The following is a 19,735-nucleotide window of genomic DNA, read 5'->3' as shown; positions in this document are numbered from 1 at the left end:
ACAGAACCATTCCAAGACTGATTAGCTTCAGCAGATGTGATTAAAACAAAAAAGGGGAATGGCCACAGTATAATTTTAATCACTGGTGTCTCATTCTTAGTGCCTCTTCAGCTTTCTGACCTAGTTTCTTTGGAAAATACAGTCTGAGTCAGTGACAAGACACAAAGTAGTCCAAAACCCTTTCTGCTTTGCTTCTAATTGTGGACATAATTATGGACATCCACACATTCCATGAACTGCCTCTTCCCAAATATCTGTATATACATCTAATGTTAAGAAGATGTACAGCAAATTTCCATTACAAGTAATAACTTCACAAACCTCAATCCTTATGAGGTATAGAGAGTTCTATGCCAAGGTGACATCCTCAGCAGTCAGAGGTCACAGTGTGGTTGATAAGCACCGATAATGCACAGTGGAATAGAAACACTGGGGATACTGATTTGGTTATGCACAAAAGGATGTTGAGCAACACAGTGAGCACATGTAGTATAGAATCAGGAAAATTTTTTTTTGGGGAATAATTTATCTTCATGTAGCCCTTCATTTAGCCATAAATTGCATCTGAGATAAGGAATTTGTTTAACTCAAATGATCTCAGCATAGRAAACTTTGGGTATGCCCTAGACATTAACTTCTTCCACTATCTTGACATTGAATAAGTTAAAAAGTGGCTTTCTGCATTGCATTTTTAAGATATAACAAATTTTCATCCTGATTGCAACTGTCTGCTCTTGCTCTTCTGTGTGTCAAGGCAGATAACCCTTCTAATGAAAAACACGAAAATGAACTTCTGGTTCTCTTCATTGTATTCTTCAGGAACGTTAAGTAGAAAATAGGGGAAAATGCATAAAAAGCCATACTACTGACATTTTCTGCGAAATTCTGTATATCCAGACAGCGGTTAAACTCTTTTCATAATTGAACCTTTTGGCTTTTTGTAGTGAATGAGATAATAATCTTAGAAGATGTTAAGATTTTATTTGTGTTTTGGTGTTGCAGTGGTCGGGACAAAATCTTGAAGGAAAGCTTCATTGTTAAATAGCAAAACTTTTGTTGATACATCTTGTCTTACAGGGTGCAAGTTTAATTTCTGGATTCCTGTCGAAGCATAGTTCTTGTCTAGAGAGTCGGTGTATCCTTATCATTCCATCTTGCAATCTGTACAAGAATTTGGTAGAGTCTTAAACATAATAACACACTGGGTGAGTTAGAACCTTTTAGCTTTTAGAGCCACTTTTGAGACACTAGGAATGGAGAGAAAATATTGCATGTAAATGTAGGAGTGAAGGTTTGCAGTAATGCATATTTCCTCAGAGCAACTTGCTAACCTGACATACCCACCTTGGGCTGAAGAGTAGGCATCCAGAGCAATTTCACAGAGCTTTTGAGCACACCAAGTAGCTCAAGTCTGCTGAAACTAAGATTCTTTGTTTGGAGTTTCTAAAAATCCAGTTTGGGTTCAAGATTGGCTGATTAACTCTGCCTGGGCAGTTTGATCTGTGGCCTTTTTCTTCCTGATTTGTAGCTTTATTCTGTAATCARTCAGCAGACTGCTGATACTCTTTCAGTTTGTGCTTTGAAAGCCAGAATAAACATGGAATTCCATCACTGTGCAAAGCCCTAACCATGTCCCTGATCYGTCACTAATACAGATGTGACAGGGCAGCAGCATTCTCCCCAGCCAAGACAGGCACAGTCACTTCCACAGCCTGCAGCACCATCAAGAATAATAGCAAAGTCTGAAATCCTCCTTATTTTCTATCTGTCATGCCAATCATCCAATCTTGAGAACAGCATGAGGAGGATAAATGAATCCAAGGAGTAGCTCTAGTGACTTGCCAGGAATTGTGTCATGGGTGAATTTGATGCCCTCAACCCCTGAGAGGGTGCAAATGCTGAGACAAGAAAAACACTAGAATGCTCGGAAAAAAAAAAAATCAGTATTAGCTAACAATAGTCTCCAGGCTTTATTATCATGGAAAGATATGGAATTAATAGAATTGAYGGAGGCTGGACTTCTGCTTGTTTCAACTGTTATTCTGCTGACATGCATTGCAATATAACCAGGCATATTGGATGGCTGCAAACTTAAATACCAAAAGACAAGACTTGGCTGAACCTTTTCCTGTTGATGCTACTAATTTCTAGCTAAAGTATCACAATAGTTGTCCATAAAGAGTAGCAGCTAATGGTGGAATTCCAGGTCTCCTTAATGCAAATATAAAATGTAGGAGAACTGCCTAGATTCTGTATTGGCATCACTGTGTTTGCATTCCTCACAGGCAAGTTTCAGRCCTAGGACTCCTTGTTTTCCAGATTAATGATGTTCTTCACTTCATGTAGTCATTTCAGCTGCTCGTGTCACGGCAGCTTCCTTGGGAAGATGTTCAGTGAGGAGAACTGAGTTTGTGATCAGGGAGCAATAGGTACTACAGCAAAGGTTTTGCTCTGGTGTGGAGGGCAGAGGGGGGCTGTTGCTAAAAGCTGAGCTACTCTCTTCCACTGAGCATAGCTGGAGTGAATCCTTCAGCCTCACTGGGGTCGAGGAGGGCTCAAAAGGGGCTGGGAAATGAAAGCCACTGCTATTGCTTCACAATAGGAGCTGGAAGATAGTCCTTCCCTCGTATGCTGTTGTCTTCCTAGTCAGACGTAGCAGTCTCAGATGCCTTATTTTGCTGTATGGCTCTTTCAAACCCTCTGCCTCATTGGAGATTTTGTACTTGGTAGTCTGGAAGGACTCTGGATTGGGATACATACTCATCTTGTAGCTCATGAGAAATGGGCCTGTGGTGGCCTTTGGATGCTGGTGGCCTGCATTTCAAGTGCAGCATCCAAACGGCAGCAGTGCCACATGAGCAGTGCTTGGTTAAAGCASAAAGAGGACTGTAAAGAGCCTGGCAAAGGCTGGGAGGGCTGGAACCACCAGAACCCACTGGTGCCATGCTCAGCCTGCCTCATCATTCTGGCAACAACTCATTCCCCAAAGAGCTGCCACTACCACCTGCCTTTCAGCAGCTCCTGGAGCACCTCTCTCCTTCAGCTCTCATCTTCAGAGCTACAGACTAGGATGGGGAAGAAAACACAAAATAGACTCCACTCTAGCATAGACTTAAAATGCCCACTGGGCTCAACTTCATCAGCATAAGATTCATCCTCAGCTGATTTTGAGACTTAGCACTGCCTTTCTTTTGTCCAGTGTCTTGCTTGACCAGACTACACTTCAGATGAAGGTCTGGTGAGAAGGATGGTGCCTCTGACCAAAGAGCAGTTCTCTGACTCCATCCCACGAAGTGGGCAATGCATGTGGACTTGAAAATCTAAGATGGTGTCAAGGCCAAGAAGGCTGGTAATTATCCAGTTCCAAAATTGTTTGAGCAATAAAAGGATTAACAAAGTTTTAAAAATAATAATTATGTTCTGTTTGGCAAATTGCTCCTAAAACTTTCTTAATGCCCTTTCTATTCTCTTTTTTACTTTCTTTTCTTTCCTTGTGGTTTAGGAGCAATTTGCTTAAATTTACACTGAAGTGTAAATATCTGCCTAGGACAGAAGGAAACTGCTGATCTGGCACACAGATTTCAGCAGTAGATGATTGTGTTTCACTACAGCTTGGGATGATGATGACAGATGTTAACTCCTGCAAAAGAGACTCTGAATAAAGCTKCTCTGAAGCAGCCATTAGATCTATACACTTGCTAATCAAGTCACAGTACAAGTGCTAAACTTCTCACTCACTTTCAGGTTTGGTGCTAGACTTCTAATTGTATCACCAACTGACATTTTTTGCATTCTTTTGGGCCTTTAAAGTGCAAAAGACTGTGAGGTAAAAAGGTTTTGTAGATTTCTTCTGRAAAGGAAAACAAACAACGAATGCTACTAGTTTGTCCAGCCATGATGCCATGACTGGGTGCCCCTTATTTTCATGATGAGGYTTTCATATGAAGCTGAAAGCTTATTTTTCTGTTTAGTACATACACAAGAAAGAAGTGCATCAGAGCATTTATTGACATTTGTTGATTTTGAGAATGTTTCAGCTGTTTGCTTAGGTGGCAGGTGTTCTGGACTCCTGTCAGCAGAGGAGCCCAGTCTCTGATGAAGAGAGGCATCACAGSACAGCATACCCACAGCAGTGCCTCGACACCTAACAGCAGGTTGTTTGCGCTGCTGGGACTCTCCAGCACTATAGGCTCCCCCTGGATCAAGTGCGAGCACACAATCATATTTCTGTCAAATTAACCAAAGTCCAAGATGATGTTTGGGCCAGCTTTATGCTTATATGTTGGGTTTATGGCAGCTTTGGGAGGAGACACCATATCTGACCTGGCAGAAAATGCGAGTTGTAGAGGCAGTGGTACCTCATCTGGCRTAAGACCTGTCAGTACAAAATTAAGTCATCATTTTCTTTATTTAAATTGACAGCCTCAGTTCATTCTGGATCAGCACTTTCATCATGTGTCTGGCAGCATTTCTGATGGAGTATTAACAGCCCTAAAGCGGGATTTACTGAGTTGTGGGATCACAAACTTATTGTTTGAGCTTACCCTGATAAAAAGGCAGGGAGATACTGGGTGGCGGTTTTTACCAGGTTTCAGAACACTCCTACTCAGAGCAGTTTTCCACTTAAGAACAATTTCCTCCTTCAAGAAAAAACACCCTCAAAATTCCTAGCTAACCAATAAAACCCACCCCAACACAGAAAATCCATAGATTAAAGGATCATATGTAACTTTTGACACACTCCCCCAAATGAAACCTTTTGTGTAGACGGAAAAAAGAATCCTTTCATGGTGTAGAAAGTAAAAAAGCATAAATCCTTATTTTGTTTGTTTTATTGCTAGACATGCTGAACAAGAAACCGCCGCCAGACCTGTGAAATTCTCCCATTAATCCTACTGGGGTGATTACGTCTAGTACTTTTGGAACTATGAAAAAATGTTTAAACATATTCTGCTGACTAAAATGTAATATTTTCCTAGTTACTGTAAGGATGATGTTACATGCTAGTTAGAATACTTGAATTAAATGACTTTACACACTTTTTCCAAAAAATATTGAAAATAGAGTGGTTAAAAAACATAACAAAGCTTGCAAAGAATAGAAGGCATTGGGTAAAAATTTAGTCTTTCAATGTTTCTGTTTGCCACTGAATCCTAGGAGTAAACAAGCACTCACTCTTTTACTCAGTTTCTGCAAAGCACTTGCCTTTTGTTTCAGGCCCAGTASAGGCAGCTGAATGAGGTAATGCCTAGATCTCCTAGGCCAGGAATTCAGTATTCAGACTGGGCACTGAAACAGGGTGGGAGGATAATACCTGCTCTTTTGTAAATTCAGGGTGAACTTCCGCTCAACTTCCAGACTGTTGTGCTCAGACAGAAKAATTAGGACTGCTTGTCTGAACACAAAAAATTAACTTCTTCAGTTTAGACATGGATAAGAAGGTTCACATCGGTGCCCTCAAATTAATTCAAAACATATTCTGTACACATATATATATGCTTTAATTTACGAGTGTCTTGTGACAAACTGCATCATGTGAGTCAGTTAAACACTACCCAGTCCTCAATAGAAATACCATTTTCAAATTCTTTCATTTAGAAGCACATGCTGAAACAGCTTTCCTGAGGTAGAGGGTGAGCAGACCCTGGTTCTGACTAAGCTAGTGGTCCTCTGAAAATATAAAAGAACCCCTCTGCAGAGTGATCATAAAAACACAGACCTATTTCACCATTAGAGACCAGARTAATTTTCTTTAGACATCAAAGTCAGACAAGCATAATTTTCAGAATTACATTAAATAGTATTTATTGAGTTTGCAAGTTCAGGGGCAAAGCTATAATCTCAGTCCCAGCTAATCACACACTGTGGCACATCGCCTTCATGTTCTTTCATCCATTCAATAAATGAACAGTAACATGGAACATTGTAAAGAAGTGGGCTGAACAAACAACCCTATACTGTTTTGAAAAAAGGAAGCAAACTGAAGTCTTGTTCTCATTCACGAATACACTTGCCTTCTTGATTAAACATGTTTTTATGGAAGAAGACTCATCCTCCCAATGTTTGGGAGAAGGTATGGGATGGTCGATCTGAATAAAAGTAAAACTAGGTAGAACACAGAGCTTTTTCATATGATCACAATAACAGCTAGATGGTTAATACGGACTTCAGACTGCAAAGAATTCCTCATGACAGGGAARTACACTTTTCTCCTAGCAAGTCTTTGTGTCTGGACTGATTCTGTGGGTGCGTATGGTTAAAAAAAACACCAAGGAGCTGCCTGTAAAATCTTATGGCAGAGGTTGTTTTCATTTTCACCATGGTGACCCTTCAGGATAATTAAAAAAGTCATCATATAATATACACAGAGATTCATATTTACAAAATAAATGGTAAAAGAGGGAATTAGATACAGTGACATTTATGTCCCAGCATGAACAAGATCCCTTGTGTAGACTCATGGGTTATTCACAGTTCCTTTAAGAAAGTTTTTCTCTACATGAGTCCTCTCATTTTGCAGATGAATGGCAGCAGGATGGCTCACTGTAAGAAACAGATGTTTGCTCTCCCTTAAACCATGGTCATGACCTTCAGAGAGGCAGGTTGGAACCTCCTTATCTTCTTCTTCAGTGCCCTCGAAGCTTTGATGCGACAGATTTTGGGCAAAGGAGGAAGAGGCTTGGAAGACGCCTGGACAGTCACGGATTGTCTGACTGARTCTTCAGGCCAAATCAGCTCACCTTCGTCCCGTTCATCACAGTCAAGGGCAGGGCTGGTGTTGCTACTGCTGCCATCTGAGTCACTTTCACTGGACTCGCTGTCCCCAAAGCGGTTGGCTGTGAAATCGCTGACCTCCCCTTCACTGGTCTCCGCGATGGTGGAGTGGAAGAGGGAAGCGCACTCTGCGGAGTACTCGGAGTGGTCTGACTCGCTTTTGGCGTAATCTGCGTGGCACTGGGCCTTGGAGTGCRCCCTCACACTGACGGTGGGGATGCCGGCTCTCCTCGCTGGCTGCCTCGGCGCTCCCGGGCCGAAGTCGTGAGCCAGGCCAGCCGGGTGGGCCTTGGCAGAGATCTCCACTGCRGACTGCCACTTGCGCTGCTTCTTCTTGTTGGCTGGGTCCATGCAGGCTGCTTCGAGGGAATACAGCGTGTTGGCAGAGGCTCTGTAGAGCTCCGGCCTGGACAGCACAATGGGGAGCCGGACCTGCACAGGGAACAGACTTGATTCCGAGCACGATCTACTGGCCATGTCACTAGGATACGAAGGTCTCGGTGCGAGGCTCTTCATTCCTTGTGGTCTTTGGAGCTGATTCCACTCAGCGGGCAGCTTGGTGGCCCCGTGAGACCCTCTTGCCTTGTCCATGCAGAAGGCTTGCTTCCCAGGACGAAGCACTTTTTCACTGCTCCTCCTCTTTATCTTCACTGCCTTTGTTTTGGAGCTGGCAAACTTTACCCGGACTTGGTGAGACTCTGCAGGGACAAACTGAGCATGAACAAACTCAGCTTGTGCCACTCGTTCATGACCCCCAGCATAAGCCAGTTTGGCTTTGCCACAACATTTGATGGGCAGTTTTTTGGGTGGGACAACTTTAGCACTCCAGGTGTCTGGGCTGGAGTCCTCCTGACACAGCTGTGAGTAGGACAAACTGCGCTCCACGCTGCTCTCTGCTGCTTCTGCCAGAGGAGAGCCCCTTGCTTCGGACTTGGCAGGATAACAACTATTCACAGCTGATGGCTCTGTGTCAGGCTGAGTGCATGGCTGCTCTTCATTCATACTGCTCATGGCCTCCTGCTGCTTGGCACATTCTCCCTCTGGCACCTCTCTTGACATCTTTCCTTCAGCTTTGCCGCTTTCCAGAGAACTCGTCTGTTTTTCCAGCTGGCTACTGCTGCTGTTGATTTTCACTCCACCGGCGCTGGGGGTTATAATGAGTCTCTGGTGCATTGCAGCTGGCTGGCTCTTCGGTGAGAGCCACTCCCCAGTCTCCGCCCGACCACTCTCTTTGGATCTCATCAGCTGCAGTAATTTATTGATGTAACCCCCTGGCTTGGCCTCAGTGGTTGGCCTAGTCTTAATCAAGCTGGGACCTGTCATAGCAGGCATAGGTTTGCTGGGAGGAGCATGGAAATCTGATTCGGGGGATGTTCCCACAAGGGAGAAAAGGGGACTTTGCAAAGCCACTGCATGAAGGGGGCTTGGGTAAGGATACACATCAATGCCGTTCTTGGAGACCAAGTCGTTCTGGAATTTGGGGTCCACAGTGAGCAAGTGCATGTCTCCATTATGGTATTGAGGCAACATGGATGTGGGATCCATTTCTTTCTGAAATCTAGCGTCTGCTGGAATGAGTCTTTCCAAGTCACCTATATGGTGGGTGAAAATAAACAACCTAATTAAATCACAATTACATTCAACCTGGTTCATGCCACAAGTGCTATTTCAGAGAGATGTGATCGCTTTTACTAAAATCAGTAGCATGAATAAAGAAAATAATTTCAGTCTTCCAAGGTCACTGAATTACTTTAAACAACTTTTAAACAACTAACAACTTTTATTCACCTAAGCATAGCAGAGATTAGAATGCCTTTTAATGCCAATAATAAAACTTTTGCCTTTGGAGGCAATTTAAACTGTGCTACTCTGATGAAAGTAGATCTGTGCACATATAAAAATGTTTTAAAATATCAGACTAGCAGGAACCCAACTAGACAAAAACAAGGGATTATTTTTATTTCTTAGCAGGGAAGTCAGAGAAGTATGAACTGAAGAATCTGTATTTCCACGATTAAAAAAATCCAGGGGTAACTACTCAGGTAAGGGGGAAGTACAGTCTCTGAAGATGACATGTATGAACGCCAATTCAGACCTCTTCAATCCTGGAGTACTGTCAAGGTTGCTGTAATTTACTCTTGACTGCAGCACCCTCCTCCCAGAAGCATCTTCTGTGCACAAAGAGGAGAGGCTGTGTTCTTGTGTGAAGAAAGATTGTTCCATCCAGACATGACATTGGCTGTGTTACCTCTGGGACCAAGAATACTGGAACCACTTAGCTTGGATTTCTCTCTATTTCAATGCAGACTTTCAGTGCCAACAAATCCTCAGCTAACTAATTTCCTGGCTCCTTCACGCTAACAAGAACCATCACATTCAACACATCATTCACAAACTATGTGAATAGTCACATGATGACTATCTATGTCCTGTGACAGAAAGCTTTTAAAAGACTCCAAAATTTGGAGCTGACTGCAGCGTCCTACCTATGCAGAGACCTGCTACAGAAAAGGCTAGCATGAATGTTTCTTTAACAACTTAATTTCACAATGAAAATTCTTCAGGAAATTAGTGGCAGTGTGTAATGGTGCTTTCTTGTGGAAACAAACCAGGAAGGAGTCAAAAGCATGCTGTGCTTGCAGTGTCTCAGCAAGCTTTCTGCTCGTCACTCAAAGAAAACCCAACTGGTCTGTACTTGCAATTCCYTTTATGGAGAGGAAGAGAGACATTTCTTCCCCTCTCCAAATTATGATTTTCTGAAGTAAAATCTTGCTTCACTTCCTGCAACGTGGACAACTCTGTAAGATTTGTTGCTTCAAGAGTATACCCATTTTGTTGAAAAGTATGATGCAAATTCATGGCTGATCCATTTTTAGGCTCATGACTGCCTTCTAGATAGTCCATTAACTTTTGGCATCTGTTGTCCTTAACTGTASTTAACAAATTATGAAGAATAGTTAGAGTCCATATTAATTTGTGTAAATAGGGAATTTGGGGTTTACTTGAAATCTTTCATACAACCCTGCACTTTCACACAAGGTATTTCAAATACTGAAACTTTTCTGGTTTCACATGCAGGTCATTTAAAAAACAGTATCTCAATATACATGACAATTTTATCTCACACAATGGAGTATTTTTCAATTTCTAAATGCACGGGTTCTCATATTTGTTAGTATTTCATCCACATATTTGTTATTGCTTCATCCTCATGTTTTTTACTGTTTAAAAGTATCTGGAGTATGTGGACAAGTGAAAGTTGGACAGTAAATGGTTTGGCTCTGTGGTTTTGATCCATTCTCACTTTGTGTATTGAAAATGAGTACTGTATATTGATATACATGGCTAAACAAGATCCTTAAAGTAATACCCAGGAATCTGCCATTCTCTTGAATGAAGTATCCAATTCTGCCATCAATTACCTGTGGAAACTGGCCTTGGTCTGGACCTGGCAGAAGTCCCAGAAACATCTCTGCTAGCTGCAATCCAACATCCATTGCTGACATAGGTTCCCTGCTGCTGGAAGCTGGTGGTGTGCACAGTAGTTTCATCTGCGGACTTGGGGCGGTAGTCAAACACACTGAGCCTTGCTTTAGGGTGTTGAGAGCTGGGCAAAAGACTGGTGTGGGAGGAAGAGATGGACTCACTGTACACTGAGGTGCAAGAATTGGAGAGTGAACAAGAACCACCGTCACTCAGGTCATAGAATCCTGCAGAGTTAAAATAAACAGGAGATTTCATATTTACAGCAACTAAACATACTCTGAAGAAGACAAGTGCAGAGAATAAAATGAATTTTCATTTGCTATGTGCCACAAGCCTAAATTTATGGTCATTTATTTATGTAACATTAGCAGAGGTATACTCTAATTCAACCAACTTTTATTTGGCTTCTGCTTATTTACTTAGGCCCTGAGCCAGCTTGGCACACACACACCTGCTTCGCTCTGAGAGTGGGATGGGATGAAGTGCAGCACCATCATGCCCAATTCCTCACTGGAGAACATCTTTGGGGACTGTGATGCACCTGGTGTAAGACAGGGACCTCTCACACTGTGGTAACTTATGCCAGGTGCGTACAAGCACAGCCTGGATGGGCAAGTAGAGTAAAACCAGCCTCTGATCAGAGCTGCCCAGTCCATGACAGCTGCAATGGCTAAGGGCAGAGAATGGAGACTATCTTCTCTCTCCAAATCTTGAGATCATTTCCAGTTAATTATGGAAGCATTTAAAAAGGCTCAAGGTAGGAAATTTTATTATTCCTCTCTATAACAGAGAAGGAGTATTTTCTTTAGAGCTATGTGCACGTGCCTAAGCACACAACTGCTGAGTTTAAAAACACAACAGAAATTTGCACATTTTATATCCTCTCTAAGTACCAGGCTGCAAATCCATATGCTGTATTAAAAAAAACAACCTTTCCTTATCTCACTGAAGACTTGAGGCTTTGCAAAAATTCTGTTTAAAAGAACAACTTTCATTGTCTCTGACTAGATAACAGAAACCGGTTTTAACAGACATCCTAGCTATAAAAGTCTGCTCTCTCTGTGAATCAGATCAGAAACCTGATACCCATTATCATTCTGTCCATGAGAGCTTTATTCTGTTTGGGGAAGGTTTTCTCAGTGTCTTTTAATCATGCGGTTTAGCTTCTACTTGAATTCATTTGACTGGTGAACTGCAATAGTGTTTTTCAAAGGCCTAGTGAGGTTCAGAACCCTTCCTGGATTCAAGCAGAGCGCTGATATTGATGTTGGCCTCCTACACTTCTTTTAAGTACTCCAGCCATTTTGCCAATGATCTTTCTCCATTGCACAAGATCATTAATAAGTAAATTTGTCTTCTTCTCCTTCCATGTGTTGCTATAAGGTTCATTTAAAAAAAAAATTAAAATCCAGAAAGAATACTGCTTGAGTGAGTAGCACTTTCCAACTAAATAAGCTTTGCAGGAGAATTCCTAGCAGYTCCGTGAGCCCACTCTGTGCCAGATCACTATTACCCACCTCAGTCACGGGACACTGTTTCTGACCAAAGAATACACAGAGTTTTGCCTAGCAGTTGGCACTGTTCAGCTCTCCTGGCACCATAACCCTGGTAATAAAGAGCCAAGTGCACATTACCTGAGCTGGGCCGGCTGTCACTATCCAAGTACTCACTGGAGGTCTTACTGACGTCCAATTTCAACTCACTTATTCTCTGGTCTAGCTGATCCAGGTGGCTTTTCAAGCCGACATCCTGTCTCCTCAAACGAGACTAAATCAAGGGAAGAAGGAGGAAATGAAGAATRATCACAGTTAGAATCTCAATAGCAATGCATGAATTCAGACCACCTGTGCAAGCCAGATTCTACTCTTATCAAGTGTTTTCTTTAGCTAGGGACTGTTGCAGTTGGGCCCCTGTAAGGAGACTGACCAAATGGACAAGGACAAAACATTTTGTTTCTTTGTATTTATTGTCCTCTGCCCAGCTAAACATGTTCCTAAAACTCACTCTGAAGATACTTATTTTTAGCTTTCTTGATACACCTATGGCAGGAACTGTATCTCTTTAGTCTTTCAACTAATTAAAATATTCTTATTGCACTGCACTGTGCCATACACTGCCTCTGAGCAGAGGAGGAGATAAACATTATGGATTGTCTGCATGAACTCTAAGATCTGCCAGATGAAAGGAAACTGCTGTGGCTGAGGTATCTTATTGCCACACAAAGTGCAGGCAGCATACCCACTGCCATAAAACCCTTGGCTTTGATGACATGTCTCTGTAGCTGAAAGGATACACTGCAGGAATTGTGACATCTGCTTTGCTGCAAGATTTCTTTGCTTGTCCTGTGGCCAGTTATTGCCATGCATTTGATGCAAGGAGAAGGTGGCATTTGAATATGGTGGGAAAATCTCTGTATTTAAAATAATCAAGCTTGTGAATAATCCTTCAGAAGCCAGCAACTAGATCTGTTGCCTGCAGTCTGACCAGGCTGATCTGAGGTAACAGCTCCTGCAGTACTTATGCGGTCAGCTTGGCGAGGCAGATGGCCAGGCATTAGGTACCAGCCAAAGAGCCACAGTTAGTTTCTGTCACAAACTTCTCACGTGGCAAATTATCTAAAGCCCAGTCACTATTTAAGCAGCTTCTAATTATATCACACCTCACCATTCATCCTACAGTATTTTACAGAAAGGTGGTCTCTTGAAGCTGGTTTTAAAGTTGTGCTCAAAGCCCTCAAGGGGATGGGCTTTCCACTCAGTAATGGTGAGAAAAACATTATGAAGATTTTTTTATGAGTACATTTCATAATTAAAAACACAAGTGACAGTTCTAGCAGMATTTCTAATCTCAAATATAAAAAACCCCAAAACCTAAGTCCCTTGAACCAATTAAAGTATCTTAAAAATTAAGTCAAGATCAGTATGTACACTTTCTTGCCTCYGCTTTCCTTTTGCATGAACTACTCAGCTTTTAACATTTGCATTTTTAGTTTCTCCATAGCTATAAATACTAAAAGAAAAGAAAGCTAAGATCCTAAGATAATCAGTAAATTATTAGAAATTGTGATGCAAGCAAGACAAAAAATACAGATGTCCTGAATTTCGCAAGAGAACTCTTAGGGCTACTGATGCTGCTGAGAAAAAAAAAAAAAAAAAAAAAAGAAAGAAAGAAAAAAAAAGGTATTTTTAGCATGCTTTTAAAGAGAACTGGAGGCATATATAAGAACAAGAAACAAATCCCGTCTTTGTTAGAGTCACACATCTAGAAAGGTTTATACTCAAGAGACTCATTACTGCTTCCTAGGAAAATCCATAGTGATTTTCCCTCTTCCTGTTTCATATAAACAAAAAAGAAGGGAAGAACTGGATAATAAAGGAGATTTTCTAGTCCATCTGAATGATGAATGTATGACCTCTCCCATACTTTTTTATTTCCTGGTAAAAAAGCAAAACCATGCCGTGCCTTCTTCAATCCCTCCTACTCAGGAAATCACAAAGTTTTGTTTCCATGGCTGGAATTAATTGCTTAATGATTAATGTTTTGCCAGCCAATCCCTCAGTCTGTGGTTTCTGATTAATGAGAGAGAGGCCACAAGGCTTCCAGGTATTCAAACATTATTTATTATATCTCCAGGTTCTGTCTGCGCTTTCACAGCATTTTAACCAACACACATGATTTACATCACCATTTTTAACCCTTTTATGGTGCTTTGCACCACCGGGTTTTTGCGTTTCCAGCAGCCACCACAGCTGCTTTGATCTTTCGGTTAACTACTTCTGCACTCTAAGAGAAGCATTCCTCAAACCATTTGGATAAGAATGACTTTTCCGGTGTGTTTGTTTCAGGCTGTTATTGCTCTAATAGCCACGCTAAGCAGCACTCGAAACAATAAACCCTAAACACTCTCTTTCTCAATTCACAACATGAATTTTACATGTAACAAAACCTTGCAGGTAAAACCATCTGTTTGCTTTGGGCAATGCAGCTGTGAMGACTTCTGTACACTACACAGTGTGAGACCAAACTTTCCAAATCAGCTGACTATTATTGGACTATAGTTTTGGGGAGACAAATCTGGGATTTCCTCATAATGCCCATTTCTCAGAAGGAAGAAGACTCTCTGAAAAGCAGGTTCCTTTGCACCAACACAAGCTGGCATCCCAAATCCAGGCACTAAAACCCACTGGTCATACTTGACTATTCTTCTCAACTATTAATCTCTTCAGCTAAAGGCAGGAGATGTTGACATTTCTTGGTTGTAGATGAGCGTCTGGTAATTCTATTAATCTGACTTCATTCTGGAATGCACACTAAATAGCATTATTATCTAGTTTTGCCCATCTAAAAGTTAGTCACCCTTGGGTCTTTTTGTAACTGAGCACTTTTGTTACAAAGCAGTCAGTTTCAGAGGAAAATTATTATCACCTATTGCAGACACTTGTAATAGAGCAAGGTGAATTCCTTCTGGAAGATCTTTCTCTCAGGCAACAAAACTTAAGTTTATTTTTAAAAATATTAAATCCCTGGTTTAAGGATGTTTTCTTCTATTTAAAATATCTAAAGGGAGAAAAAAAGCCCTGTGTAAAATGCTGGGTACCAAGTGTTTGTTTTTTTCTCTTCAGTGTAATGTGTCTCTTCTCACATTTTTATAACATCATAAACCACCTGAAAGCTTGCAAAACAAAATCATTGGATTAAAATAAAATAAAATAAGGCTTATAAATATGTCCTCTGAGGAAAGAGCTGAGAAAATACTRGATTTTGCAGCCTTTGATATCCACCTACACTGACAGCAGTCATAGATTTCTTCCTTTACATTAGCCTGAATTTGCATCTCTTCTTTTTTCCTCTATGTCGCTATGACACAGTTTGGCTAAGAGAAGATCAGCACCCTGGGGATCTCTGATAGTGGGTGGCATCACTAAACTGCTCCTCTTCTGCTACAGAGCTGACCCTGCCTGTGCCACAGTAATTTGTAGCTGCCAGATAAGACCCTGGCCACCAAGAGAAGCCACTGGTTAGGGCAAAAAAGGGCATGACTGTTAGGGGCAGCAGCAGATTGCCTACAGCAGAGTGGTAGAAAGGCCAGCTGATGGCTGCCTCTGGTAAATGTTGCTGGGGAAGAGATTGAGAAATGGGAAGAGACTGAGATGGCATCTACACATGGTGCCCATGGCTCTGCTCTATCATTCCCGCTAGTAGGACCTGAGTCCTTAAGGATTCTGCCTCTTTTTTGCTTTTCTGTTTCTCACCCTACCATTATAGGGAGAAGCATGGCTTGGCTTTTTATCTGCCTTGTTTCCATTGCTAAAATGCCTTAAGCCACCTTCAGCTGACACATCTTCCTCATCTTATCTTGTGAGGACCAAGCTTTTTATGAGTTTTTATTAAACTGTGACCATGCTAAAGCTCAGGGCGACAGTCCTCCTTTAAATTTGGATCAAGGGGCATTGCAAGGCAAAATTACATTTACATTGTTAATGAGTTTCTCAATCTGAAAGCTTTAAGAGCAGCAATCACATACCTTACCATCCATGGGCCAACAACAATAGTGATGAAGATGTATCACTCCTTGAGCAATGCTGTGCTTTGCATTTTCTGTTGTTTTCAGTTCTAACTTAATTTCCTGTGATCACGAACAGAATTTTCATGGGTTTTGAGTACAATACACTGCTCATGAGTCTCTGTGAAAGACTGCAGCCTGTGGAAACCGAGACCCTAAATCTGTGTACTACTTCTAACAGGACTGTGAAAAGTCTTTTCAACTGGGTTTACTTTGCTATTATGGAGCTCTGAGGTATGCACCTCTACTCAAATACACATCTGCAATTTGCAGGGGGAAAGAAGCAATAAAACTACCCAGGAGACCTGAACAGTACAGTCTAAAAAGCCTCCAGCAGCCAGGGGTCCAATAGAAGAGCTTTGTATCACTACTTTAAATATTCACACAACTATATTTTTGCTGAAGAACTTGCCCCTGGATTTTTGTAGTTCTGAGTCATCCCTCTCTAGCTTTATGAACAGTTCYCTCCCACCAAACCAAGAGACACGTTGCCCATAATTGCACTGGCACCTACTGGTGAAATCYGTCCCTCTCTGGAGGTGTGCAAAGTTAATCTTGAGTTCACTCAGCTCCTGAATTTCTGAAGGGTAGCAATCAAAGGTTTTTTTTTTTTTCCTTTTATTTTAATGGCTAGTTTCTCCCACGTTATTGGAAAGCCTTGTAAGGAGCAAGTAAAGTCCTGACAAGCGAATCTTCTATTTTACTATTTTATTTGAAAAATATTAAGACAAGTGACTAAAGCACAACAGATGACATGGAAAAAAGTACAGTCACTATGATCAGAGCTCATTGTGTGATTTTGTTACACCTTCCTAAAACAGGCAATAAATGCCTCCAATTCTTTTGTTTAATTAAAGAAAAAAAAAGAGCCATTACTTAAGATTATCAGTGACAGGTAATCAAGTGGCTGGTTGTCCACTTGTCTTGTATTTTCTTAATTTAATCAAGCTATGCCTGTTGCTGTGTTTTCACACAGTGGTGGCTAGGTTCTCATGAAGGTTAAAGACCATTTTATCCTGAGATGCTGCCTGATAAAGCTGCCTATGGGGAGTGAATAACCGTACTGTTTTCACACCCAATTGGTAACTGATGGCCAAGACCTGCACCAGTATGGCAGGGGAAAGGATTGTGAATTAAGTCTGAGTTTACTGAACTGTGTAATTGCCTATACTAAAGATTAAGGCCCTTTACCCTTTGATTGTTGCTCACCTATCAAACTCGTTTCAGCTACAATTCAGATTTTTTTTTTTTTGTTTCAAAAAAACCCTGTGTGAGTCGCCGGAGTAGTGCTTCAAGTACAAGGCCTAGCATTCAGTTTTCCTGCCTTTTGATCACACAACCCGTGGAAAGAACAAAGTACTCCCCTCCCACGAACCTTTGCTGTCAGATTGACTCCCACGGGCGTATAGCCGAGCGGGCACAGATCGCTGCGCGGGCACAGGTGAAGGCGCAGAGGTGTGCGCGTACACGCCCACCCAGAGCCCCAAGCGCTTATGCAGGTGTATCTCATTCCGCGTGTCTCTTGATCTGCTATGCAAACGGCGGCTGCCATTGGGAGCTAAGCGCTGCGTAACTGAAGTTAATAATCGCCTACTCCTCGGCTCCGATGAATGAGCGATGCCGGACTAACAACTTCTGGCCAGCGTTGCCCCTGGCATAGCGCCCGCCAGCAGCACTGCCCGCTCCGGGCCGTCCAGGTGAGCCCTGCCTGAGCGCGGCAGTGCCCACCCGCTACAGCGCCTGTGGCAGGACTCTCCCGACCCGGCCGCTCGYCCCCGGCCCACGGAGAACCGCGCCCGGCGGGGCGGGAACAGCGCAGGGGCCACGGCTGCAGCGCCCTGACTGCCCTCGGTCCCGGCGCGGCGCCGGCGGCTCCCGAGGGGCAGCCGAGTGTCTGGCAACCCGGAGCGCTTCCCTTTGCCCGCGCTCGGCACCGCGGCTGGGCTCACGGAGCCGGGAAACGGGGCAGCGGGATGTCCCGTGCCGTCCCTTACCAGCTGCTCCTTCAGGGCGGAGAGGGTGGCCTCCAGACGGTGCTCCTTGCTGTGGGCGGACAGGGGCTGCTGTTCTCCGCCCGCCGCTGGCCGCTGCGGCATGGCCAGGGCGGCCCGCACCAGCTCCCGTTGTTTCTCCCGCAGCACCTGGAGCTCCTGGAGGCCGGCGAGGGCCGCCTGCAGCCTCTCGCCCACCCGGCCGCGATCCCAGCCGCCCGGCCGCGGGGCGCCCAGCAGCATCGTCAGCGCTGGGCCGCGACACCGGCCATGGCAGGGGGGCGGCGGGGACCCTGCGGGGCTGCTCCCGCTCCGGCCCGTGCCTGCGGCCAGCTCCACGCACCCCGCTCTGCTGCTGGCACCGGAGAGAGTGAAGCGCTGCCGCAGCGGCTCCTGCGGTTTTGGAGGAGAGGTGGGGACGGGGGAGGGAGAGAGGGAGGGCGGTAGAGAAGGGAAGAGGCTGCGGCTCCAGGCGGTGCAGGGCCACCTCTCGGGTGGATACGCGGGGAGTGGGGCCAGTGCCCAGCGCCCCCTCCGCCCCGCGCGGGGGCGGCTCCCGCCTGCCCTGTCCCTGCCTCTGCCTGGGGGCTCGTCCTCGGCCCCGGCCCCAACAGCGAGGAAGGATGGGGCGCCCGCCCTCTCCCGGCAGAGACAAGGGGCCGGCGAACCAGCACTTATTGCCGGGGTGAGAGCGGCGGTGCCGGCCGGGAGGGAGCCCCGGGGATGTTGCGGGGACCGGAACCGAGCCCGTCATCCTGCTGCAGCCGCTTGCTAATTAAAGTGATGGGGCGGTATGGTGCGGTGAGCGCTCGCGACTGTACAACGCTTCCCTCACAAGAACGCGGCACTTGTCCCTTCTCCTCCTGGCTGGTGGTGCTCCTGCCGGGCACAGGCATGGCGCTGGCGCTCCTCGTCTTGCTCTCCAGAAACTCAACTGGGTTCTCGGTGCACAAGTTCGCTGTCTTGTACTGAATGGTTGATTCTCATTTTGGAAACAAAGCAGAGTCCTGTTTTGTGAGGTCAAGGTGTAGTTCACTCCTTCCCCCCTGCTCCCCTCCCAAAGTCATTTGAAGGGCTCAGGATTCCCTTTGAATGGGACATGAAAACACAGTTGGTCGTGGAAATTCAAGACTGTGCTGCTGTTACTACCAAGAAGTGCCAGCATTTAAAGCTCCCAAGAAAGGCAGCTGCAGCTACTTCAGCGAAAGTTGGTTAGCAGGCAGCAAAGCCAGAATGCATTGTCTGTAGTGATGCAGTAAGGGAGAAGAAGCCCTGATACCCACAGTCTGATGAACACTGCAGAGACTTTGCTAAAGGAGACATAATTTTTCTGGTGCCTACATGGAAATAGGAAGCATTTGGGTCCTAGATATCCCAAGGTCGCTCTGTGCCACTCTCTTGATTGACATAACGTCTGGAAAGGTGTATTATTCTCTATGAAGCAACATTCACACATGAAGTCCATCCATCCATAGTTATCTTCTGTTCACTCTGTGGCATATCTTTAAAAGCTAGCATACTTTGATTTAAATGCTACTTGTCTTTGTGCTGGGATACAAGTTGGGTGAAGAGGAACCAGTTGCTCTGTCATCTGTTCATCAAGTAGTCTCTTCTCAGCACCACTGGGGGTGGCTGTATTCCACCACCAAGACTGCAGCTAGCCTATATTTTCCTGCACTAGTCTCTAGCTTTAGGAATATTAGAAGTACTAGAGCAATGTCAAATCCAGCTGGRGGCAGAAGAGCAAATTATTCATGTGTTTGTTCACGGAGTCCTGTGTGACACATTATCTTATAGTAATGCTTTTGAAATAGATATTTGAAATGGTACTCAAAATAGATATTTGAAAGCCTTGCTTTCACCATGTAACTTTCAACAGTTCTCCTGTGTCTTGAAGATTTGAGAACAACATAGCTCAGCT

The 19,735-nt window shown here is 43.9% G+C and overlaps 1 protein-coding gene across 1 annotated transcript; it reads right to left on the bottom strand.

The window, feature by feature from the left end:
• Positions 1-4,639: 4,639 nt before the first annotated feature.
• On the bottom strand, positions 4,640-18,710 carry DACT2 (dishevelled binding antagonist of beta catenin 2). The gene is made up of 5 exons (XM_057386192.1): positions 18,650-18,710; positions 17,818-18,557; positions 11,895-12,027; positions 10,197-10,484; positions 4,640-8,366 (listed from the first exon to the last, which is right to left on the bottom strand). Exons 1-5 carry the CDS (start codon positions 18,708-18,710, stop codon positions 6,571-6,573), a joined length of 3,018 nt encoding a protein of 1,005 aa, XP_057242175.1. The 3' UTR covers positions 4,640-6,570.
• Between the last annotated feature and the right edge of the window lie 1,025 nt (positions 18,711-19,735).

Source organism: Malurus melanocephalus, unplaced genomic scaffold (assembly GCF_030028575.1).
Source record: "Malurus melanocephalus ecotype Western Australia unplaced genomic scaffold, MMel_1.1 scaffold_930, whole genome shotgun sequence".
NCBI classification, from domain to species: Eukaryota; Metazoa; Chordata; class Aves; order Passeriformes; family Maluridae; genus Malurus; species Malurus melanocephalus.
This window is presented reverse-complemented; position numbering and strand designations above follow the sequence as displayed.